General features: G+C 40.1%; 1 protein-coding gene across 2 annotated transcripts; it reads left to right on the top strand.

Moving 5' to 3' along the window:
- Positions 1-3043: 3043 nt before the first annotated feature.
- Positions 3044-7368, top strand: LOC130378936 (uncharacterized). Of its 2 annotated transcripts, XR_008895009.1 has the most exons (6): positions 3044-3281; positions 3551-3693; positions 4044-4158; positions 4339-4496; positions 4770-4902; positions 5026-7364. XR_008895009.1 is itself a non-coding variant. In XM_056585541.1 (4 exons), exons 1-4 carry the CDS (start codon positions 4024-4026, stop codon positions 5338-5340), a joined length of 741 nt encoding a protein of 246 aa, XP_056441516.1. In that variant the 5' UTR covers positions 3706-4023; the 3' UTR covers positions 5341-7368. The 2 variants fall into 2 exon arrangements, 1 of the variants encoding a protein (XP_056441516.1); XM_056585541.1 differs by lacking the exons at positions 3044-3281; positions 3551-3693 and having other exon boundaries at positions 3706-4158; positions 5026-7368.
- The last annotated feature ends 16629 nt before the right edge of the window (positions 7369-23997 follow it).

Here is a 23997-nt window from a genome sequence, read left to right as displayed (position 1 = left end):
AGCTGTCAAGGTTAACAAGTGATTCAGAATTCTTCAACCTCCCATTTAACAGGGATTGGTCAGGAGTGGACAACCCATCCTCCTCAAGCTCTGCCACCGCATGAGGGATGGAGTCCACAAGGACTGTATTAGCCAAACACGCCGGACGGGGGCATACTGGAGAGGACACACGATCATAATAAGTCTTCAGTAAGTTAATATGACAGAGTTGGTTAGGTTTCCTACGCAAAGGCGGGGCAATCAAATAGTTTGTCGGAAACTTTCTTTACAACTGTATGTGGACCAGTAAATTTAGCCTGAAAGGGGGAACCGACCAAAGGCAGTAGAGCGAGAACTTGATCACCCGGGGAAAACTTGCGTTGCTCGGATTGACGGTCATAAAGACGCTTCATTTTATGTTGGGCGCCTGCAAGTTTCTCTTTAGTTAGCTCTCCAGCAGCATATAGACCTTTTTACAGCCAACGTCATCAAATAGTTGCGTGCGCAGGCCGGCAACAGAAGTGGTGTTGTTTCCCAGTCGTTCTGACTCACACACGAGGTAGCAACTGGCTAGCAAGAGTTTAAAAGTGGATAAAAAACAGTTTCCAGCATCAAAATGTCTGGTTGTTGCGTATATGGTTGTCAGAATCGATATTCCACCGGCGGACTAAAGTTTTATAGGATTCCGACAGGATCACAACCATTTAAGAGCAACCAGTGGCGTCTGTGGCTGCAGGCGATTAAACGTGTTGACTGGAATGAGGACATAATAAAAAATGCTCGGGTCTGTAGCGCCCACTTTATATCAGGTAAGGTTATCTATCTACTCTTTGATTTTACAGAAAAGCTTGGTTTACATTAGTGATTGTATTTACAATGTAGAATAATAATCAAATGCAGCTAAAGTTTGATAAGCTGGCGTTAGATTTGCTGTTTGCATGTCCCTTGCTGTAAACTCGTGGTCATTGTAAGTGAGGGAAACTACAATGCCCTTCAAGTGTAAATAAAGGTTTGAAACTAGATTAAAAGGTGTTTTATTTGCAGGTGAGGCGTCATTGGACTCTAGTAGCCCCGATGTTGTGCCTTCTGTGTTTGTGTACACAAAACAAAGCCGTGAACCCCGATGCAAAGATGGACAGGTACGATTTGAGTTGCCCTCCTCTTAGTCGTTTTTTAGTTTATTTTCCATAAGCTTTGGTGCATACAGCTGCTGTTTGGAGATATGGATCAGTCCAACTATATATATATCCTATGGTACTGTAGGTACCATAGGAAAAGGAGGAGAGAGAGACCTAACAGACCTAACACTGCAGCAAATCCTCCGGTTCCATCTGAAACACCTGAACAAGAATGCAGCATGGATCATTGTTCTGGTACGAATATATTTAATCTTACAATTAACTGATTGTAAGGGTTCCCACCGTCATGTATTTCCAGGAGAAATGATTACATTAGAACAGTTTTCCAGACCTTGAAGTGGCTTTGGAATTAACTGTTTATGAAAAGGTGTGTGTGTGTGTGTGTGTGTGTGTGTGTGTGTGTGTGTGTGTTTGTTTCCATGAAAAGTTGGGACAAATGTCTGGACAAACACCAACAAAGTCAGGACGTGTGGAAAAGTCAGGACAAAATCATGGTCCTGACTTTTCTGACCACGCTAAAGTGATCTGCAGTCTTAATTTCAACTGCAGATACAAAATATTTCCGGAAATCATGAACATTTAGGACAAGTGAGATTCTTACACTAGATGCATTATTTAAGACTCTTAAATAAGGCATCTAGAGTAAGAATCTCACTTGTCCTAAATTTTCATGATTTCCGGAAATATTTGTGTAAGTGTGTGTAGGTTTTTGCTCAACTGTGTGAACGCCAACTAGCGGTGACATTTAGAACTTTCAAACACTTTGCGGTCACGTGACTTTATGTCCTGCCATTTCATGTTTTCCTGATCACACACTCCTTTTATAATAATAATAATAATAAATAGATGTATTATTATTATTTCATTTAATTTATTTATATATATATATATATATATATATATATATATATATATATATATATATATATATATATATATATTAAATGAAATAATATATTATACATAGATTATACAAATTATACAAAGGCTAAATATGCCTATTGGTCTATCCATCTATGTTTAATTAATTTTAAATTAACTTTGTAATACAGTGATGTGTACACATTTATATTGATTATATTGTCTATCAATATCTAAGCTATATGTGTATATGTATATATGCTATATCAGAGAATGTCTAATCTTCGTAGACGGGCTCTGGCTATATGTATATATGTGTGTACGTTATAGAGTGGCGAAGTCACGCCCCTTCCGGTAGGGCTCATGGGACCTATGAGATCGAAAAATATGAATGGGTGTCAATGGAGAGAAAATAATTATTTTCTGCTCCCGGTCTTTATATGCCCTGGATTACACATATGTTGTTTGTGGATTTAAAGGATAATTTTTAATGCAAAGAGTTCGACCGTTTATTGTGCAATTGTTCAGATAAAGGCTGTAGAGAAAACACAACGAGAAAGACTACACGGCTCGTATGTGACGTCACGCTCCCTGCGACTGGCGTGGTGGAGAAGACCGACAATCTTCCCATCGACATAACTGAAACTCTGCACGTGCCCCGATTTATAATGGTTTTCACCTCTTTCGATGCTTTTATCCTCCCCTTGGAAAAAGCGGTGAAGTGGGGCAGAGAGATCGCCATCTCTGTGCCCAGTTCCAAGGGCGGGTGTGGTGACGTATATCATATCCGTCGAGAGCAGCGAAGAGCTGTAGTTCACAAAGCGGCCTCACATAAAACCTAAAATTATCAAACTTCTTCACGAACATTTTTAGTTTTCTTTGCATTAAAAAATTATCATTTAAATCCACAAACAACATATGTGTAATCCAGGGCATATAAAGACTGGGACCAGAAAATAATTATTTTCTCTCCATTGACTCCCATTCATATTTTTCGATCTCATAGGTCCCATGAGCCCTATCGGAAGGGGCGTGACTTCGCCACTCGTGACGTAACACCCTTTCAAAGTAAAACTTCCGGGTCCAACCGCTCCGTCGAACATAAAAACAAACCACAATGGCTGAACCAGTGAATCTTTTTACGATTACTTCTTTCTTCAGTTAGTCACCTGAAAGAGTAAAGAAAGGATTGAATTCGTTTTACTCCAACAGAGTGGTCAGTGTAGCTGTTTCGCCTCGGGGAGTTATCAAGGGTAGCGTCCGGTCCAGGCATCACAGAAAAATAAAGTTTACGAGGTTGAGGTGAGTTGGAAGTTAGCCGTTGACATCTAGGCTAGTTGACATCTAAGTTAACGTTAAAGATTATACGTTATTCCATGTTCTAAATTAAGTAATGCTCAACAACATTACAGGACTGGTAAAACGTTGAACTTAAATGAAGATGAAACTAAAAATATATGTCATGTTTTGCAATGTAATTTAGGAAAGTTGACATAAATCTGCCAGCCCCTAGGCTAACATTAGTATCTTTGAGATGAGTTAGTGTGAGGAGCGAATTGTGTTCAATATAGGTTCATGCTGAGGGACAGACAGTGAAGTACAGCAGCTGCCAGTGCCACCATATGGCGGTGTGCTTGGAAGAGGGCGAAGACACCGAGCACCGACCAGATAGCAGCAAAGAGAGTGTCTGAGATGACACCATCCACAACACAAGGTTAGTCATTAATTTGCAAGTGATGCTTTCTGTTACGTTATGCGGTGTAATATTAATAATAATGTGTGTAGCAATTTTCAAACCAGAGAGCAGAAAGAAACTGATAAATAAGTAAATAAAACAATTAAAACAATGAGAAGGTAAATGTCAGTCAAACAAGGTAATTATATTTATCAAATTAAAAGCAGCAGAGAACATTTCAAAGCTATTTAAATGCTAGGCTAAAGATGTACGTTTTAAGTTTTCCTTTAAAAATATCTGTCGAACTGGCTTCTCTGATGCAATGAATCATATTTATCAAACAGTGCCACCTTACACTCATGCTTTATCATGTCATGTTCTAATTTCAGCTGGAATCAAAAGTCCTGTTACTCAGGAAGACAAAGACTGGGTGCAAGCAACCCTGTCCCAGCTTGGACATTTAACGGGATTGGATGGATTCCAAGAAACTCAGAAACTCCTCGGGTAAGACTTATGTGTTAGGTGGTTTGTTTAGGGATGGAATGATACACTGAACTTCACAATTTAATTCGATTTGCGATATAGAGTTCACAATCCATTTGTCCACCTTACTGAAAGGTAATTGTCTAGAAAGGAATTAAAGTATGTGCATTCCTAAAACTGTTTACTTTACTTTGAATCTAGACTCTCCCTATCAAGACATTTGAGGGGCTAGTGACCAACCCCGACTACGCTGAAGCTGAGGACAAGGCTCTTCATTTGCTGTCATCATTTGTGGTCACCAATAGGGAGAAGCAGCAGATCGAAAGAGCCACTGTTGGGCAAGCAAAGAATGCATTATGGTATGAAACTGCATTAACAAAAACAAGAGATACAACCTGAAACAATACAAAACTAGTTATTTACAACTCACTGTTCTGACACTTCCTTCATTCACTCTTCACATTAAGATGAAAACATACTCAGAGTATGTTGAAGCAAACCTGCCAGCGAGCAGGTTAGGTTTGCTGAGTCTGTTGCTGCAGTAACTGACTCAGAGTTTCCACATAACCTGCTTTCTGAAACAGACCCCAGTCTACATGAACTATCTCTTATTTAGTTTTTCTTTATAACAGGTCAGCATATCGGCAAAAAAGGATCGCAGCAAGCAACTTTGGTTTGGTGTTGGCAGCAGTCAAGCGGAAGTCCTACCCTCCATCCTTATTTAAAACACTGCTTGGCCAGTACAACCTCAAACAAGGATCGAAAGTAAGTTTTAGGTAGTAGGGGATTATTTAAATTGACAGCATCTGTGTTCCTAAGAATACACTTAATAAAACAGCAGGTTTGGTGACTATATAATACAGTTTTTTTTGTTTCTTCTTTTCCAAGGCATGTGATTGGGGAATTCTCCATGAGCCAAGAGCAAAGCAGCAGTATATGGAGAGCACTGGTGTCGTTATCCAGGAGAGCGGTTTGTTCCTTTCGGACAATGGTATGCTTGGTGGATCTCCAGATGGGGCAGTGTCTGACAACTGCATTGTGGAAGTGAAATGTCCATGGTCAGCCAGAACAAAGACTATCCGACAGGCAGCAGAGAGTAGGGACTTTTATCTTTACTTGGACGAAGTAACTGATACCCTGACACTAAAACCGACACAACTATTGGCATCAAATCCAGGGCAACCTACATCTGACTGGAACTAGCAGCTGTCACCTAATTGTATGGACTCCTTTGGATCTTGTCATCCTTCCCATCCTCAAAGACCCATTATGGGTTATTAACATCAACACTCTGGAGACATTTTATAAAGAGTGTTTCCTTCCATATGTTCTGTCAAGTCAACCATCACATATAGAGCAATGACGGGTTCATTAATGATTTGTAGTTCTAAATTTGTATAGAGATTAATTAATAATTTGTAAATAGTACGTACATTTTATCTACATTTTCACTACTGAAGCTTAATTTGATGCTTATGTACAGTTATGATAAATTAAGTAACACAATATGTTTGACAAATAAAATGTTTATTTATACAAACGGTAAAAAATGTATACTGTATTACTTTTGATATGTTTGAAGGGGAACACACTAGCAAAAATCAAGAACAGGAGGATTTTTTCAGTTGAGACATTGATATATTTAACTCAACCTAAAACATTCAGTGCAGTAGCAGGGTTTGACACCCATACAGCATAGTCATCCACATTTTCTTTTTAACACATTGACTCATTCAATTTCACGGAGAATGGGTGTTTGCAGGTTAGTAAGACACACACATAATTTCAGTACCTTGTTGATGTTTGGTCTGAACTGGTGTGGAATGTGTCGCAAAATGTTAAACAGTTTCAGTCTCTGGATAGAACGCTCCACATGTATCCTTGCACAGGAGATTAGCCTGCTATTAAAAACAGTCTTACCCACTCCACAGTACACCCGAGGTAAATCAATTATAACGACAGACTATAAATCTAAATGTCTGTTTAAAGAATAATGTTAGAAATAAAACCAACCTTGCATATATTCCTGTACGTAGGCTACGGCAGCGGCGGACTGATACCTATTTACCTGCCGCTGTCATTGCTACAAACGCAGAGTACAGTGAACGAAGGAATTATACAAGCGTATTAAATTAACAAGATATGGCCACGTTTGGAGGAGTTAGCGATGCATCTGCTTTTGAAGACGATTATGAGGAATTTGTTGTATCCAACGAACCGTACATTTACGAGCCGGTGTTTTAATGTCAAAGTCAGCAGCACGAAATCCGACCTTATTAATATTCCCCCCCCACGATAGTATGAGTTCGAATCCCGTAATGTATCATATTTTAAGCATTCGTTTTTCATTTATTTCGGCTTTAAACGGTCCTACGTGACAAGTTTCTTCCAATTATAGGCTACTCCAAATACGAATGAGATGGGAATGTTTTTGACATTTTATTGAAAGACAAATCAAAGAGGCATTCGCAAGGACAGCTACGTGTCTGGCCCGATTTCCAACAGCTGTTAACACGGTCACGAGTTGAACTTAATAATAATAACAGACTAATGAACTCCTTTGTCCATCGTGCCATCACACTCCACAACTCCGCACTTGGAGGGAGGAAGGGGGGGGCAGCAGGAGGAGTACAGTGGATAAAGGGAAATAGAAATAGGATAGACTGATCGAGCTTGCTGCTAACATCTGCTGCTGCTTCTTCTTTTTAAAATGTAGTTATTTATTTAGGCCTATACAATGTCTTGTTGCATTTTAGCTTGTGTTTTTCTTGCTTGTTTATGTGTCTTGTCTGTACTACCGCTGCTGGAATTTTTTGAATTTCCCTGAAGGAGCATTCCCAAGGGATCAATAAAGTGTCTATCTATCTATCTATCTATCACGACTATACAATGGGTGCCCGGTCATTCAGCTGTTCAGCACCCAGGCTCTGGAACTCCCTCCCCCACACATAACAGACACCATTACAACCTTCAAGTCACAACTCAAAACCCACCTGTTCAAACTCGCACACAACATCTAGCCTAACTGATTTTTTTAGTCTTGTTTTTGTTTTATTTATTTATTATTCTTTTTTTCCAGAATGTCTTGTTTTTAAACGATTTACGATGACTTAATGCTCTGTAAGGTGACATTGGGTGCCTTGAAAGGCACCTCTAAATTAAATGTATTATTATTATTATTCTGTTTGATTCCCGGGCATACACTCTAAAAAATGTGACCATTGGTTACTTAAAAAAATTATGGCAACAAAGTGACACGTAAAACAATTGAATAGATTTTAATTGCTACAATTTTAATTAATAAGTATTGAATAAATTAACTATATTCAAACTAAATAAGTAAGTAAATTGTGGTAACAAAAAATGTGTTGGATTTAGTAATAACTTGCCAAATACATAGCAATATAGCACAAATATTTAGTAAATCTAAATTAATTTCCATCTACATTTACTATATATTTGGTGTAGATGTATCTACATTTACTATATATTTGGTGTAAATTGATCTACATTTACTATATATTTGGTGTAAATCGATCTACATTTACTATATATTTGGTGTACATTGATCTACATTTACTATATATTTGGTGTAAATCGATCTACATTTACTATATATTTGGTGTACATTGATCTACATTTACTATATATTTAGTGTAAATTGATTTACATTTACTATATATTTAGTGTAAATTGATTTACATTTACTATATATTTGGTGTTAATTGATCTACATTTACTATATTTTTGGTTAAAATTGATTTATATTCACTGAATATCTGGTGGAAATCTTTTTATATTTACTGAATAAAAAATATGTTGACTCATATTTGAGCACATTTCTACTCAATTCCAACACATTTACACTGCTATAGTTACTGATCCATACCTAAACCAAATGTTTTAATTCCACTATCAATTGGCATCACAGGAATAGAAATCGTATTAATTGTCACTTTGTTGCCATCATTTTTCTATGCATAATCCACTCAATATCATGCATTTACTAAAGAAGGGGTCAAAAGATACACATGTATAACAATAAAAGCATGTTAACATTTATTTCTGGAACTTTGTCTGAACATGTTTATCTAACATTTTTCAGGTGCAATAAATACATTTTTTTTAAAGAGGGGTTATTTGGAAAAAGGCAGAAATTTAACAAACTGCAGGGTGTATTTTTACATGCACCAAACGAAATTCAATTTGCATTCCTTTACAGTGAACAAAGATTAAGAACAACGGCCTTTGCCAACTCTAAGTAAAAAACATGCCACTCCCCTGAAATGAGTATGGTTATTTGGATTTTTCAGAACAATCAACTACAGCACAGAAAATCAGGCATTGAACAGAGCCTTCAGTCCGCATCTCAAGCTTAAACTAGTAGCTTATTTTTGAGGCTGTTCAATTTTGGGGACAGCTTCGAACTATCCAGCTCTAGAAAGAGCTTCTGGAAGGCCTCAAATGTGTACCTAAGCTCCTTGGGATAGGGCAGATTCACTGCGTATGCTAAGGCAACGAGCATGGAGCAAGCCCTTGGCATGTTACTGAGAGCGCTCAGAACTTTGACACCATCCACCACGATACCAACGTCGGGATCTTCCGATGTACTAGTCTTCAAAGTGTAGATTCTCATCTTTTGTAGAGCCAGGTCCTGTGACACAACGTCTTCGTCAGCATCCTGAAATAGCAAACACATTACAGCAAAATATTAATGACCAAATTGAACATCTCCTAAAATGCTTCAAACCCTTTGACAATTAAAAGGCAAGACTGTCCGTCTATTTTGCCATTTGTCACTTTGTTATCCAAGATTAGTTAAAAAAGGATCCAACCAGCTTATTAACAAATGATATAGCACTGTGAGCTCATTCTTGAAGCTTAAAGTCATCCTAAGCAACTTATTTTAGAGGGCACTTCAGTCTCTCCGTAAAAATGTCTCTCAACTGTTTTGTGAGTTCTCAGGAAGAATAGAAAGAGATAGGGAGTTTTAAGTAAAACCTATTTCTGCAGTAGTAATTTAAAATTGCCAAAGTGTATTGACATGTTGTATTTACAGCATGTACTTTTACTTACATCATACTCTTTTAAGAGTTCATCTGTCGATTCCCCAAGGTACACCATCAAACATCGAATGACAACATCTCTGGTCACGTGGATGCTTCGATTGCTTGGAGCCTGAAATGAAAAAATAAGCAGGATTCAACTTCATGGTGCAAAAATCACTCTGACCTTAACTTGTTAAAGCTGCATTTTCTAACATTAAATAATTGTTAAAATAGTCCCTCTGAACTGCTGTGTCAGGGACCAGCCTAATGAAAAGTTTTTTGTAATTAATAATGTTTCCTGGAACCGGAACTGATTCTGGAAAGTCCTGTATCCCAGTAAATTGTCCCAGTAGAGAAGTAGTGCTTAGTAAATAAACTCTGATATTGTTCAGTTTAACTGCCTCTTTTTTCCGGGACGGTAGTTAAAATCCACTCCGGTGTCTCTCTGTGTGAATAAGCTAATACCTGCTTCCTACGGGCATTGCCCCTGTGTGATGGAATAAAATACTAACTGAAGGATACCTTGAGTAGGATAGCATGCAACCTCAATCCCATGGTTCCTCCCTTGGACTGGAAGAGGCTCAGAAGCTTGGGAGTGTATTCATCCAGCTTGGACATGAACTTGGATTCAAGGTTCACCGTTGTGATTCTGTGAAACTCATCCTGAATCTAGAAGACAAACAATGAAACCAGTATTAAAGCCTAAAATATTATAATAACCCTAACCCTAACCCTAACTCTTTAACTCACTTGAGATGCCTCAAATAAAGCGGGCCACCTGGCTTTGATGTCCTCGATGCTGGGTGATAGGTTGACAATTTCGTTTCTTCTGTGTGCAAATGTTTGGGCCATTTTTTCTTTTATCAATGTGTTGTTGTCTCTTTTCCTTACTTCAGTAAGCAACTGAAGCCTCTCTTGTTCCTGGCTTTTTTCATCCTCTCCTGCTGGGTAAGGGGGAAGATAGTTCACTTCTGCCTTTCTAGGCTTTTTTACACTTTTTGCAGGCTTCTGGTCTGCAGGGCTCTTGCGTTTCAATGCATTGCACATCACCTCAGGTACACCATAGCCTCGGAGTTTAGTGCGATAATTTGCCATCTTGTATTTGATGCTTTGTTGCCAGCCATAGTAACCTGCGAAGGAGCCGGGTTCTTTGAGACATGGATATTGGTTTACAAGTGCCTCAGCAACTAAACTTATCTGTGCACTTGATGGATAGGCTGCATATGCATAAATAGTTTCGGCCAGCTTCTCAAGAATATCTGCCTTAACTTTTGAGCAAGTCAGAAGTGTTCCATTCTTCTTGTAGTCTTCAGAGGCTCTTTCAAGGTATATCTTAGTTTCATATGCAAATGGTGGAATGGGGAACTGCTTTGGCCATGGCTGATATCGTTCTGTGGTACTTTGCTTAGGCAGAATAATGGTGTCCTGTGAAGAAGACGATCCGGTAGATGATTCTGCATTTGATGCACATGACTCTGCATATGAGGCAGATTCATAATCAGTTGACTTTTGACTCAAGGGACTGCCCAAGCTTTCATCAAGCGGAAGGAAGGTAAGAATAATTGGGTCAGCCTGAACAACCTTTATCGTGTCTTTGTGTTTAATTTGGTCGCTTGCATGAAGAGTAAAGTAATCTTCAAATTCAGAGTCCAAATACTGAAGACTGATCTCGTCTGCAATTCCAAAGGTGTCCTTCACAACAGTTTGCAGCTCCTCTACAGTGGGGGGAATTCCTAATGGAAGGACCAGCTTCTCAATTCGGTCTTTTAGTAATACTCTGAGCTTTGCTTCCATCTTTGCCAACCTGGCAAGAATGGGAAGAAATAGACAAAAGTTAAATATAATAACAAGCATAGTCTTATAGATGAGAATAGATATACAAGGAATAAAGAAGAGTCTAGAGTTCCACCAGAATAAATTTAGTAAAAAAGAAAGAGTAAAAAAAGTGTGTATTGGTAATAAAAAAAAAAGAAGAATTTACAAATTATTATTACTCATTACAAATTGTTGTAATCTTTGAAGATAAAAGTTAAAAACTTGTTCTTTCAATTAAATTAAAAGTTTTATCAGCAGAATGCCAAGTAAATAAAGGAAATCTAACTGGCAATTTAGTTGTGTTGCCATGTTTATTGTGATTTAAAAGAATAAAAATGGGAAAGTCTATACGACAGGCAGAAACATAAGATAAAATAAACCGATTAACAAAATTCATTTGAATTACCTAAAATTAGCAACATATGTGATGTTTGAGTACAACCAGGCGTTTTCCTCCCACACTGTATGCAGCCAAGGGGTACACATCATCAAGCTTCTGCTGCTCCAAAACAGCCATTTTCCCAGTGTCTTCCAGTTGAAAGGATCTTAGATGGTCTTCATACCACGCAGCAAGTAACTTCACAATAAAATGTACACAGCTATCCAAAATGGCTATCTGAATAATCTCAGCAAAGTCTGGTAGTCCACCAGTAGAGCCATGTGTCAAGATCATCCCTACACTGTACCTTGTTCCATAGTATGTGACAGTGTTAGTTAACTGCACAGTAGAAAGTGGGGACGTTTCTCTTAAAGCTCCCTGTATGTCTGAATGCAGCACTTCTAAAGGCAATTCAGATATTTTTGTTACACACAATGCCTGTTTTCCAACATCCGTGTGCAAGTGGTATGCCATAAACAACTGATGTCTAGTAGAAAGGGTCAACAAAACATTTTTGAAATTCTTAGAGTGCCTCACAATTTGCTTAAAAAAGCTGTGTTTCGCTTCAAAGCGCATTGTCCAAACACCAACCAGAGGCCCATATTCTTCAATCAATGCAGGGTAATGTTCCAAAAAGTGATGTTTGGGTATCAATTTTTGTTCTGGAAATAGTGCAAGGAATCTGTCACGATGTTCAGATATTTTAAAGTCAAGGTAAGCAATAGTTTCAACTGTGTGCACAGGTGCAACGGCCAACTCAACTATGTCTTTTAATGTCATGAGAACCTGCCAGGCAGAATCACTTTCAGGTACCCGTGAACCAACAATGAGAGGCAGCAACCGTATTAGGGCCCAATTTTCATGGGCATTTCCGCCTATAGTTCTGCGCATAGCTTATAGGGATAGCTTGAGGACTGTTAGCTTTGTCTGTGCCTTTGTAGGGAAAACTTGCGATTAACTCGTTCAGTACAGCCAAACTAAAGTACTTCTTCTTGATAAAAATTAGGAAACACAACGCAAGTTCCCTTGGGACGATGCCTTCAAACAGGTCGTGCAAAATATCCGGTGGATACCCACAGACAAAGTGAAAGTGTTTCAATTTGTCAGTCAGTGGACATGAACGCTTTACGCCAAAACAATGTGTTAAATTTGGAGTTTCTCGCAAAGTTTGTAGATGCAAACTATGGTCCTTCTTTGTCCGAGGTGGAAACACTCCAGTCCGCACTTCGCGTGTCTGGTACTCTGAAGAATGTCCAAGGCAAAATCTACAGATGTACGGCCCTGTGAAACTTTCAACCAATCCACTGATCGAATGTGCACCAAGGTTATCAGCTACAACACAGTGTACCGTTCCTTTAATATTTTTTCCAACACTAGAAATGAAAATCCCTTCCTGTTCAAGAATGGCAAGATCTTTCAAGAGTGGTTCCAAAACTGCTTTGTAGTCAAACTGTTTGTCATCAACCGCTTTGCAAAGTAAAGCTAAATGTACTGATGTTAATGTAGATTGCAACCTGGATGGCACATTTGCCAAAAGCCAATAAAAAGCTGTTATTTTGTGTTTTTTTCTCGAAGTTCCAAGTGGGTTGCACACCTCAAAATCGTCAACATAAAGGATTATAGAGAGTCTTGTTTCTCCCCCGGAATAGAAGTCATTTAGTTTGAAAGTTTTACCATCAAAAATTGACTTAATATAGTTAGTACTGTTTGAATGTCCGGTTAGGATTCCGTCTGCAATGTCCCTATTCTTCAAGAGTGCCTGCAAAGTCTTGAGTACAGGCACATATTGAAAAGTCTTGTTCTTTTGAGAATCAAGAATATATTCAACAGGATCAACACACTGGAAATGCTCCTTAAACCACCTTCTTCTCTTAAAAGCAGAACCAAGTGGACCACTTGCCCCAAGCGCTGTACTAAGGGGATGCAGCTTACACAACTGTTCTGCCAAGTCAGTTATGATGGCCTGGTCAACAATGCATTCATCAGACTTTAATGTTGAATCAAGTATGTTTCTAACAACTGCAACAGATGCTGAAGATGAGATGAAGTGGAGGTCTTCCACTAAGGCATCAATGCAACTCACTGAGGCGTTATATATGCTTTCTAGCTTCAGCAATAGTAAGCCAATCCTTTGAAGAACTAAGTATGCCACACTTTCCTGATCAACATTTGAACTAGTGCCCTCATCATCACTGGCCTCTGGTAAATCAGAATGGTCAACAGTTTGATTATGTTGACTATCATACACGTCTGGCTTAAAATCACTCAAAGAATAGGATATGTGTCTTCTGCTTTTGTGTTTCAAATAAGTATTGTATATATTGGTCCTAAAGTTGCAGCCTTCAAATACACAACAGACAGTTTCATGGCTCTTCAGATGAATTCCAATATGCTGAAAGTAGTCCTTCTCGGTATAACAACAAACATCACAAACTAAACACTTGAAAGCAGAGCTAATTCCTGGCTGTAAACTTTGAGCTGCGTGGTATCTTGACAAATGTGTGCGAAGGGCAGTCTGCGTTTTAAATGTGCAAGGGCAACCGGCATGTAGACATGGCTGGGATTGCCCACGACCGAAGGTTGCGTGTTGTAGTCTGTAATGCTTTAGGAGATTCCCCTTAGTGGCAAACACAGACTTGCAGATCTTACACTGCCATCCCATAGGAGAAAACCTAAGGTCATAAGAAAGAAGTAGCCTACATCAGTAATAGATCTAACAATTAAATAATGAAATGTGCTTTGCCCTTTTTTTAGTATTTGTTGTTTAACATTTAAACAACTCAATTATGGACGTAATCCATAAGTGAGCCTCAAGTTTAATTGATAGACATTTGATAAAATGAATTTAGACTAAAATCCTTTTTTCCACTGGTACATTATTATAAGAAGACAATTTGATTAATTAGTGTAAACGTGATAAAATGAATGTAAATAGTAAGTAACCATAGGTTATGGAAAAGTACGTACAAACCATGTCAGTTTAGCTTAATTACATGTCTATGAGAAGCATAATCAGTATTTCAATATTTTCTACTGCTTTAATTTCAGATTCAGGTTGGAACTACAGGTTCTGATCATCAGTGAAAAAAAAAAACTTTTGCAAATCTGCTTTTATGCCAGCCAACGTTTATGCAAAATAGCAATAATCACATTTTCTATTGCAAACAAACAGTGTTTGAACATTTAGGCTACATATGTTCTGGATGTGAAATGATTACAGCACGTTGTGTTATGCATGTTAGTGCGATAATACATACCTATTGACAAGTGTCAGTCAATGATTCTTCATGCACCTGGAATGAAATTCATATTTTCTTTAATTCGATTGGATGAATTAGAATTTTGACACTCGCACAACAGCAATCAATTAAAGTAACTAAATAAAACGCAAAGTCTGCACCTTCCCGTGCAAAAAAGATAGAAAAGTTTGCATATTTCAGACAATCAAAGTAGGAAACTTGTAACTCGGCCTATAGGAACCCAAAGTGGCACAACAGTCTTGTTCCAGTTTTGTTTACTTAGTGTCTGTGATAACATTTGTATGCTAACATTAAGGATGCATACATCTCCTCTTCTCTCCCCCCTCTGGGCAGGTCAGATCATAACCTGGTTCACCTCAAACCCTGCTATGTGCCGCTGGTGAAGAGGAAGCCTACGACCACAAGGACTGTGAGGAGGTGGTCGGGGGAGGCTTATGAGGCACTGCAGGGCTGCTTTGAGGTGACTGACTGGCCTGCACTCTGTGAGCCCCACGGGGAGGACATTGATGGGCTTACAGAGTGCATCACGGACTATATCAACTTCTGTGTGGACTGCAATGTCCCTGCTCGGACTGTTACCTGTTATGCCAACAATAAGCCGTGGATCACAAAGGACATTAAGGCCATCCTGAATGAAAAGAAGAGGGCGTTCAGAGATGGCAACCGTGATGAGGTGAGGAGAGTACAGGTGGTACTCAAACTTGCAATCAAGGAGGCAAAAGGCAGATACAGGAGAAAGCTGGAGAATAAACTCCAGCAAAACAACACGAGGGATGTGTGGAGTGGTATGAGAAACATCACTGGGTTCCAGAAGACTGGTGGCATGGGGTTGGAGGGCTGTGTGGACCGGGCCAATGAACTGAACCTATTTTTCAATAGGTTTGATACAGCGGCCCCTCCCCCACAAGACTCTTCTGCTTGCTGCCAAACACCTACTGCCACTCCACCTCCCCCTACTCCTTCTCCTTACAGACCTCTTGTCTGCCCCTTGACACCTCAATTCACTCCTACCTACTCCACCCCTCCTCCCTGCTCTGCATCATGTCCTCTACAACCTGAGGACCTCACCCCTCCCCCAACTGTCACCTCTACAGTGTCCTTCACGCCTGACCTGGTGAGAAGACAGCTAACAAGACTCCACTCCGGCAAAGCTGCAGGCCCCGATGGTGTGTTGCCCAGGGTGCTTAAAGCCTGTGCCCATCAGCTGTGTGGAGTACTGAGTCTGGTCTTCAGCCTGAGCCTGCACCTCCAGAGGGTCCCCGTGCTGTGGAAGACGTCCTGCCTCGTTCCTGTACCTAAGAAGCCGCGTCCCAACGGCCCTCAGGACTACAGACCGGTGGCCCTGACGTCCTATGTCATGAAGACCCTGGAGAGGCTCATCCTGGAGCAGCTAAGGCCTATGGTCAGGCCCTTCACTGATCCACTACAGTTCGCCTACCAGCCCCGCCTGGGAGTTGAGGACGGCATCATCTACCTGCTGAACAGAGTCTACACTCATCTGGACAAGCCGGCAAGCACTGTGAGAGTCATGTTCTTTGATTTCTCCAGTGCCTTCAACACCATCCGTCCGGCTCTACTGGGTGAGAAGATGACTGCGATGGAGGTGGAGGCCCCCATCGTGTCCTGGATTGTTGATTACCTGACGGGCAGACCACAGTACGTACGCCTACAGAACTGTGTGTCTGACAAGGTGGTCAGCAACAATGGGGCCCCACAGGGGACTTTCCTCTCTCCCTTCCTCTTCACCCTCTTCACCTCAGACTTTAACTATTGCACTGAGTCCTGCCACCTTCAGAAGTTTTCTGATGACTCAGCAATAGTTGGCTGCATTGAAAAGGGGGATGACCGTGAATACAGGACTGTTGTGGACAACTTTGTCACTTGGAGTGAGCTGAATCACCTGCAACTCAACGTGACAAAGACGAAGGAGCTCATTGTGGATCTGAGGAGGGAGAAAACAGCAGCTGTGACCCCTGTTTCCATACAGGGGGTCCCAGTGGACACTGTTGAGGAGTACAAGTACCTGGGGGTGTACTTTAATAACAAGTTGGACTGGTCTAGAAATGCAGAGGCTGTCTACAAAAAAGGCCAAAGCCGACTCTTTTGCCTCAGGAGGCTGAGGTCCTTTAACATCTGCCGGACGATGCTGAGGATGTTTTACGAGTCTGTTGTAGCCAGTGCAATCTTCTTCGCTGTCACATGCTGGGGCAGTGGGATGAGGGTTGCAGACACCAACAGACTTGAAAGACTGATTAGGAGGGCCGGTGATGTTGTGGGGGAGGAACTGGACACCCTGACGACCGTGGCAGAGAGGAGGATGCTGTCCAGGTTTCAGTCCATCTTGGACAATGTCTCACACCCTCTCTATGACACACTGGCCCTGCAGAGGAGCACCTTCAGCAGGAGATTCCTCTCACCCAGATGCACCACAGAGCGCCACAGGAAATCTTTCCTGCCTGTGGCCATTAAAATTTACAACGCCTCCCTTAGAATGTCAGACACCGTCCCTCTCTGTAATCTCTGACCTCAAACAAGGACTATAATTCTTGCACCTTTTGCACAATACTGTACAATTCTTTTTGTACAGTGCTGTCTTTTGTGTATGTATGTATGTATGTATGTATGTATGTATGTATGTATGTATGTATGTATGTATGTATATATATATGTATATATATGTGTATATGTATGTATGTATGTATGTATGTATGTATGTATGTATGTATGTATGTATGTATGTATATGTGTATATGTATATGTATATATATATATATGTATGTGTATATATGGTGTTGTATATATATTTATATTGTCCTTAAATTTTTTATTTTGTTTTTCTTAGGTTGTATCTTTTATCTTTTGTGTATGTATGTGTATTTATGTTGTATGTATATGTATATGTATATATATATATATGTGTGTGTGTGTATGTATATATGTATATATATGGATATGGATATATATGTTATATTTTATATTTTATTCTTAATATTTATTTATTTATTTATTTGTGTATGTATATCTGGAGTTCGTGACAAAAATAATTTCCCTCTGGGATTATTAAAGTATTTATCTATCTATCTATCTATCTAAACCATCAAACACTACTCATTATAATTGATAATTTGTTAAATATATCCCAGGCCAATAACTTATTAAAAAAAAACTTCACCTTAAATTGCACTGCTCTGATCTTCAGATGTGCGAGAAGCAGAGATGGAGAGCATACTTTATTAAGTTTAACTTTTTACTGATTTTGGGGGCAGCAGGCATTTCCCCGTCTTCTTCCTCTCCCAACCGGCCACACTGTCGTTCTGTCTTGTTGGATGTTACATAGTAGTTGATAGTTTATTATGTGTGATAGTAAGGGTGGACTGCCAGTTTTGTTTACGGTGTTTTTTCTTGCTTTACTTAGATAGGGAGGTAAGATTTGTAGTTTGTTTTCTTAGGGCTATTTTCTTACCTTTTAGATAGGATTGTTTTATTTGTTATTTTGGCCTTGGTCCGCCCTGAATTTTATATTATATATCTATAGGTTTATTTAATAATGTGTATAAATAAATCTTTCCTTCACTCAAATTGTGATTTGGGTTGTGGCTATTTGGGAGTTGGGGAAGACGGGGGCTAATTCATGTTAGGCCCTAGGCACCCCTGAGACCTAAAACAAAATGGAAACGTCCTAACTGGCTGATCTCTATTAAAAATAAATATGAAGACATATTGTTAATGAACGTTAAGAATTGGGGGGGGGGGGGGGGTTAAGTTTGACGATACAGTTTAACTGTATCGTCAACCTACGTACTTCAGTGGGGGTTTCACTCCGTCTGCGCACGGCACCTTCTCAACGAGCAGATGTGCGCCTGCAGCCAGAGGGGGCGCCAAAATACCTATTCCCCACACAATGTTATGTAGTACTTCATTGATAACCGCTACGCAGCGCGATTTTTTTTTAACTGCTCGTGGCGCCCCCCATGTGACTTGGCGCCCCCCACAAATATGCCGCCCCGGGCGGCCGCCTGGTTCGCCCGTACCTAAAACCATGATTGTATTCTGACCCTGGACACGGCTGTTTCTGTCTTGTTGAATATGCACCAAACACAAAACTATTTCCAATAAAAAAAATAAGGCCAAATTGATCAAACAGAACGAGCTAACAGACAAACATTGTTTTGAAATGTAACGAAATCCATGGCCTAAATAAAATATTAATAGAGACAATGACAGTAAACCGGGCAAAATGGCTTACCTCTGAAAGCAAGAATCCTTTGGTCTCTGAGATTAGCTCCTTGCTAGCCAGCTAGCCAACGTGGTTGTTGCGTGATCCAGGGCATGGGTGAGCGAGAGGGAAGGGCGAGGAAGGAAAATTAGTATAAGTAGATCATTTGACGTGTCTTAAAAGAGCATTAAATAGCATATAACAGGAAAATAATTAAAAAGCTCAACATAATTGTCGCATTGAGCAGACCACTTTGTCCTTTTGGTCGAGGCAAACCGGCCTCTGCATTGTAGGCTACGACGGAGTATTAGGGCCACACGTGAAGAAAAAAAATATTTTTGCCGTGACGAGATTAAAATCGACACGTCGACTTTAAAGTCATCATGTCGACATTAAAGTCATCATGTCGACATTAAACTCGAAATGTCGAGAATAAAGTTGAAATGTCATGTCGACTTTAATCTCGACGTGTCGACTTTAAACTCGAAATGTCGAGAATAAAGTTGAAACATCATATCGGCTTTAATCTCGACGTGTCCATTTTCCGTTCCTCTGTCAGCACGCAGACACTCCGGGCATCCTCCCAAGCGTGCAGCGGATGACACGAATTGCATTGACGGTTTTAGTCGCTATATTGTTTGGATGGAGGCCTACTCCACAAACAATGACCCCAGGGTTATTGCCGACTACTTCGTGTCATCCGCTGCACGCTTGGGAGGATGCCCGGAGCGTCTGCGTGCTGACAGAGGAACGAAAAATGGACACGTCGAGATTAAAGTCGATATGATGTTTCAACTTTATTCTCGACATTTCGAGTTTAATGTCGACATGTCTTTAAAGTCGACGCGTCGATTTTAATCTCGTCACGGCAAAAATATATTTTTTCTTCACGTGTGGCCCTAATACTCCGTCGTAGTACTGACTTCGAATCACAGCAACAAAGCTTAATTTTGACGTTACAGCAGAGTAAGGTTGACATTATTGGTAACAAACGCGAAACAATGTTCACATGCTACTGCATCTTGGTTTAACAGTATCTGTTAACGAATATAATGAAAAGTTATTTACCTTCTGGGAAGTGGCAGTCCCAGAAATGTGCTGACTGCATGTGCTGACAGACGTCCATGTGGCGCAAAATGCCCGCTCGGCGGAAGTGTAAGGTTATAAGAGCCAAAGACCAGTGCTGATAAAATATAATTAAATACTACCAAGGGGATCACAGCAGATTTTTTACGGACATAAATAGTAAAATACAATTACCTAATAAAAAACATTAAATTGATTGAATTCAGCTAAATGTGTATCCAAACTGCTTTAAGTCTTTTTTATTATGTAAAGGTTGCTACTGTTTATTTATCAAATATGAATTAACCCTTTTCCCTTTTTTTTACTGTGTAAAATGATTAAAACCAAAGATCTCTGAATGGGTCAAATTTATAGATTTTATGGAACTTTGATCTTCCTCATAAAATACAATTAAATACTACTAAGGGAATTACAGCTGATTTTACTCCATCAAAAAATAGTAAAAAACAATTAATAAAAACACAAAAGGTATTGAAAACCACTCAATGTGATTCAAAACTGCACAAAGTCTTTTTTTATTACATAAAGGTTGCTATATTTTATCGATTGAATATTAATTAACACCAGTCCCAGTTTTTACAGTGTAGGCGTCTTGCATTTTCACATTTGCGCGAGGCTGATTTTAGGAAAATTCCCCGGGAATATATTCGCGGGGAAATTGACTTGCCTTACATGTCCCGGGCCGCATAGACGACAAGACTAGCATCCTTGACTTTGCCCTAGGGGAGAAGCAGACGCCAGAACAAGTGGAGGTATGTAAGGTGACTTTGGGTGCCTTGAAAGGCGCCTCTAAATTAAATGTATTATTATTATTATTATTATTATTATTATTATTATTATTATTATTATTATCATTATACTTGTGTTGATGTAACTATGCAAGCAATACGTTGGTCCAATATTTCGTCACCTCAACCGCAATTTGTATGTATTACCGCGTTGTCTGATTACAGTTTAATTATTCTCTCACAATGTAGGCCAGCTCTCGTTGTGAAGTATAGTCACCGCGCCATTCGTTTCAATGGGAATCTCGACGTTCTATACTTTCAACATAAAGTGTAGGCCTACATTATAGCCTAATTCGAAATTCGTTCCAGCTGTTATACCGCAGATGGGTCTATAGCATATAACCGCGTTTTCTTATTACAGTTTAATGTAATTAAAACCGCAACTGCAAATTAACCACACGGAGATAATACGACGGAGTATTAGGGCAACACATGAAGAACATTTTTTTTTTTTGTCGTGACAAGATTAAAGTCGACCCGTCGACTTTAAAGTCAACATGTCGACATTAAACTCGAAATGTCGACAATAAAGTCGAAATATTCGACTTTAATCTTGATTTGTCGACTTTAAAGTCGACATTAAACTCGAAATGTCTCTCTGTAAGGTGACCTTGGGTGCCTTGAAAGGCGCCTCTAAATTAAATGTATTATTATTATTATTATTATTATTATTATTATTCTGTTTGATTCCCGCGCATAGGCGTCTTGCATTTTCACATTTGCGCGAGGCTGATTTTAGGAAAATTCCCCGGGAATATGTTCGCGGGGAAATTGACTTGCCTTACATTTCCCGGGCCGCATAGACGACAAGACTACACCTTGACCTTGCCTTAGGGGAGAAGCAGACGCCAGAACAATTGGAGGTATGTAAGGTGACTTTGGGTGCCTTGAAAGGCGCCTCTAAATTAAATGTATTATTATTATTATTATTATTATTATCATCATTATACTTGTGTTGATGTAACTATGCAAGCAATACCTTGGTCCAATATTTCGTCACCTCAACCGCAATTTGTATGTAGGCTACCTACCGCGTTGTCTGATTACAGTTTAATTATTGTTTCACAATGTAGGCCTACCAGCTCTCGTTTAATCTTGATTTGTCGACTTTAAAGTCGACATTAAACTCGAAATGCCTCTCTGTAAGGTGACCTTGGGTGCCTTGAAAGGCGCCTCTAAATTAAATGTATTATTATTATTATTCTGTTTGATTCCCGCGCATCGGCGTCTTGCATTTGCGCGAGGCTGATTTTAGGAAAATTCCCCGGGAATATGTTCGCGGGGAAATTGACTTGCCTTACATTTCCCGGGCCGCATAATAATAATAATAATAATAGATTCAATTTATATAGCGCTTTCACGTAGCCTACTCAAAGCGCTTGATTTGTCGACTTTAAAGTCGACATTAAACTCTAAATGTTCAGGATACAGTTGAAATCAGTTGGGAGAGATAGCAACCGCTCCACAGGGCATGCACTGAATCCTATGGCTGGTGTGGATAATTTGGTAAAATTGTATTTCAGAATCGGGTTTAACAATAAAGAGATCGTCGCTGTTTTGGCGCAGAGCCACATTGTGGTGGTTAGTGTAAGGACGCTGAAAAGGTGCGGAAAAATTCGTCTGTTCAGGAGGAGGACCTGAACAGACGTGATAATTAACTAGTCGACGTGTCGACATTAATCTCGTCACGGCAAAAATATTTTTTTTCATGTGTGGCTCTAATACTCCGTCGTAGAGATAACCATGGCAACCGGTCAAACAAACAATGTTGACGGTCCAAATGGGGGGGGGGGGGGGGGGGGGGGGATGTATCCAATGGCGAGGCGCACACAGCCTTTAGCCGTGTTCTGTAAATATTCTAGAACACACGGGAGGCATGTCGCAGTTCATGTAGTCTACTTCAGCGAGTCAAAGCCAAAGTTCCTTTCCCCCAATTCCTTCTCAACCATGGCTCAGATAACCCCCACTACAGTCTCGTTGTGGAAATACAAGAGACGTCAAAGAACCGACAAGAAACACTTGCGTTACAGTGTGTGTGTTCACACACACATGTGGCGCTCGCACGGTCGTGTCTCATTGGTGGGCCAACGTCTCTGGGCGGGCCAGGCAGAGTAAGGGGAGGAGCTTAGATGCTTTGTGACTGACCTAAAGACATTCCAAATCAGCGCGCTTGAGCCTCCGTTTTTTCAAAGGCGAGCAGAACAGCTATAGGGCTCGTTTTACACCAAACGCAAGTTTTAACCACTGGGGTACCATAGGCACATTGTATTCCGCTGTGTCTCTCTGTAAGGTAACAGAGAGCTGTAACCGCTGCGCGTCGGGGCCGGACAACGCCCCTTAACAGTGGTATAATGAGCACATACCACAGCCTGGCGTAATCTATTGCTTAAATGTAGGGTGCTCGCCATTTTGTAGTGAGTTCGAATTCTCAGTGGTTAATTTCATGGACAATATAATGCACTTGAAATACCCAATGAATAGTGAACGATTTCGAACACGGCTCATGTTTCGCGATTTCAAAAAGTGACGTGAGTCAGTGGAGGGGGGGGGGGGGCAGGCAGAGACTGTGTGTGGGAGCCGGAGGCAGAGCGGGAGAGACATATAAAGCAGAGTAACGAAATAGTTATTTGGAACAAATGTGCTGTAATTTCAACGCAAATTAAATAATATCGATATTGACGATATGGTCTCGTTTCATATCGCGTTTGAAAAAATATCGATATATTTTAAATATCGATATATCGCCCAGCCCTAGCGCGCACAGCTTTTGGCCGTGATAATATATATTATATGATATAGATATCTATGTAGGCTATATGATAATATTTAGATATAGAGCTCCAGGACTCACGTGTGTTCTAGAATATTTACAGAACACGGCTAATGACTGTGTGCGCCTCGCCATTGCGATACATCCACTGTAAACAGAGCGCATGGTACCGTGGCTGCAAGCTGCTCAGGGCCACACCCCCACCCTCCTCCTTGTCCTGCCTCGCTCCTCCTCATTTGCATTACAGCTACAGACACCAAAATAGCGCATGTGGGGGAAGCTCAATGTGCGACTGGCTCGGAGTGGCTGTAACTCTGCACCACGAATTTTTCCGCACAACCTTTTCAGCGTCCTTACACTAATCACCATACTGTGTCTCTGCGCCAAAACAGCGAGGATCTCTTTATTGTTAAACCCGATTCTGAAATACAATTTTACCAAATTATCCACACAAGCCATTGGATTCAGTGCAGGCCCTGTGGAGCAGTTGTGATATTT

The sequence above is a fragment of the Gadus chalcogrammus genome, unplaced genomic scaffold (assembly GCF_026213295.1).
Source record: "Gadus chalcogrammus isolate NIFS_2021 unplaced genomic scaffold, NIFS_Gcha_1.0 GACHA120, whole genome shotgun sequence".
Lineage (NCBI taxonomy): Eukaryota > Metazoa > Chordata > Actinopteri > Gadiformes > Gadidae > Gadus > Gadus chalcogrammus.
The sequence above is the reverse complement of the archived record's forward strand: the minus strand, read 5'-3'. Positions and strand labels throughout refer to the sequence as shown.

What these genes read in the sequence shown, in the direction of transcription:
- LOC130378936 (XM_056585541.1), top strand. Translation starts at nt 4,024, where the DNA reads ATGTCATGTTCTAATTTCAGCTGGAATCAAAAGTCCTGTTACTCAGGA. An exon ending in GAAACTCAGAAACTCCTCGG is followed by an intron (nt 4,159 to 4,338) that starts GTAAGACTTATG and finishes CTTTGAATCTAG; the next exon opens with ACTCTCCCTATCAAGACATT. An exon ending in ACCTCAAACAAGGATCGAAA is followed by an intron (nt 4,903 to 5,025) that starts GTAAGTTTTAGG and finishes TTCTTTTCCAAG; the next exon opens with GCATGTGATTGGGGAATTCT.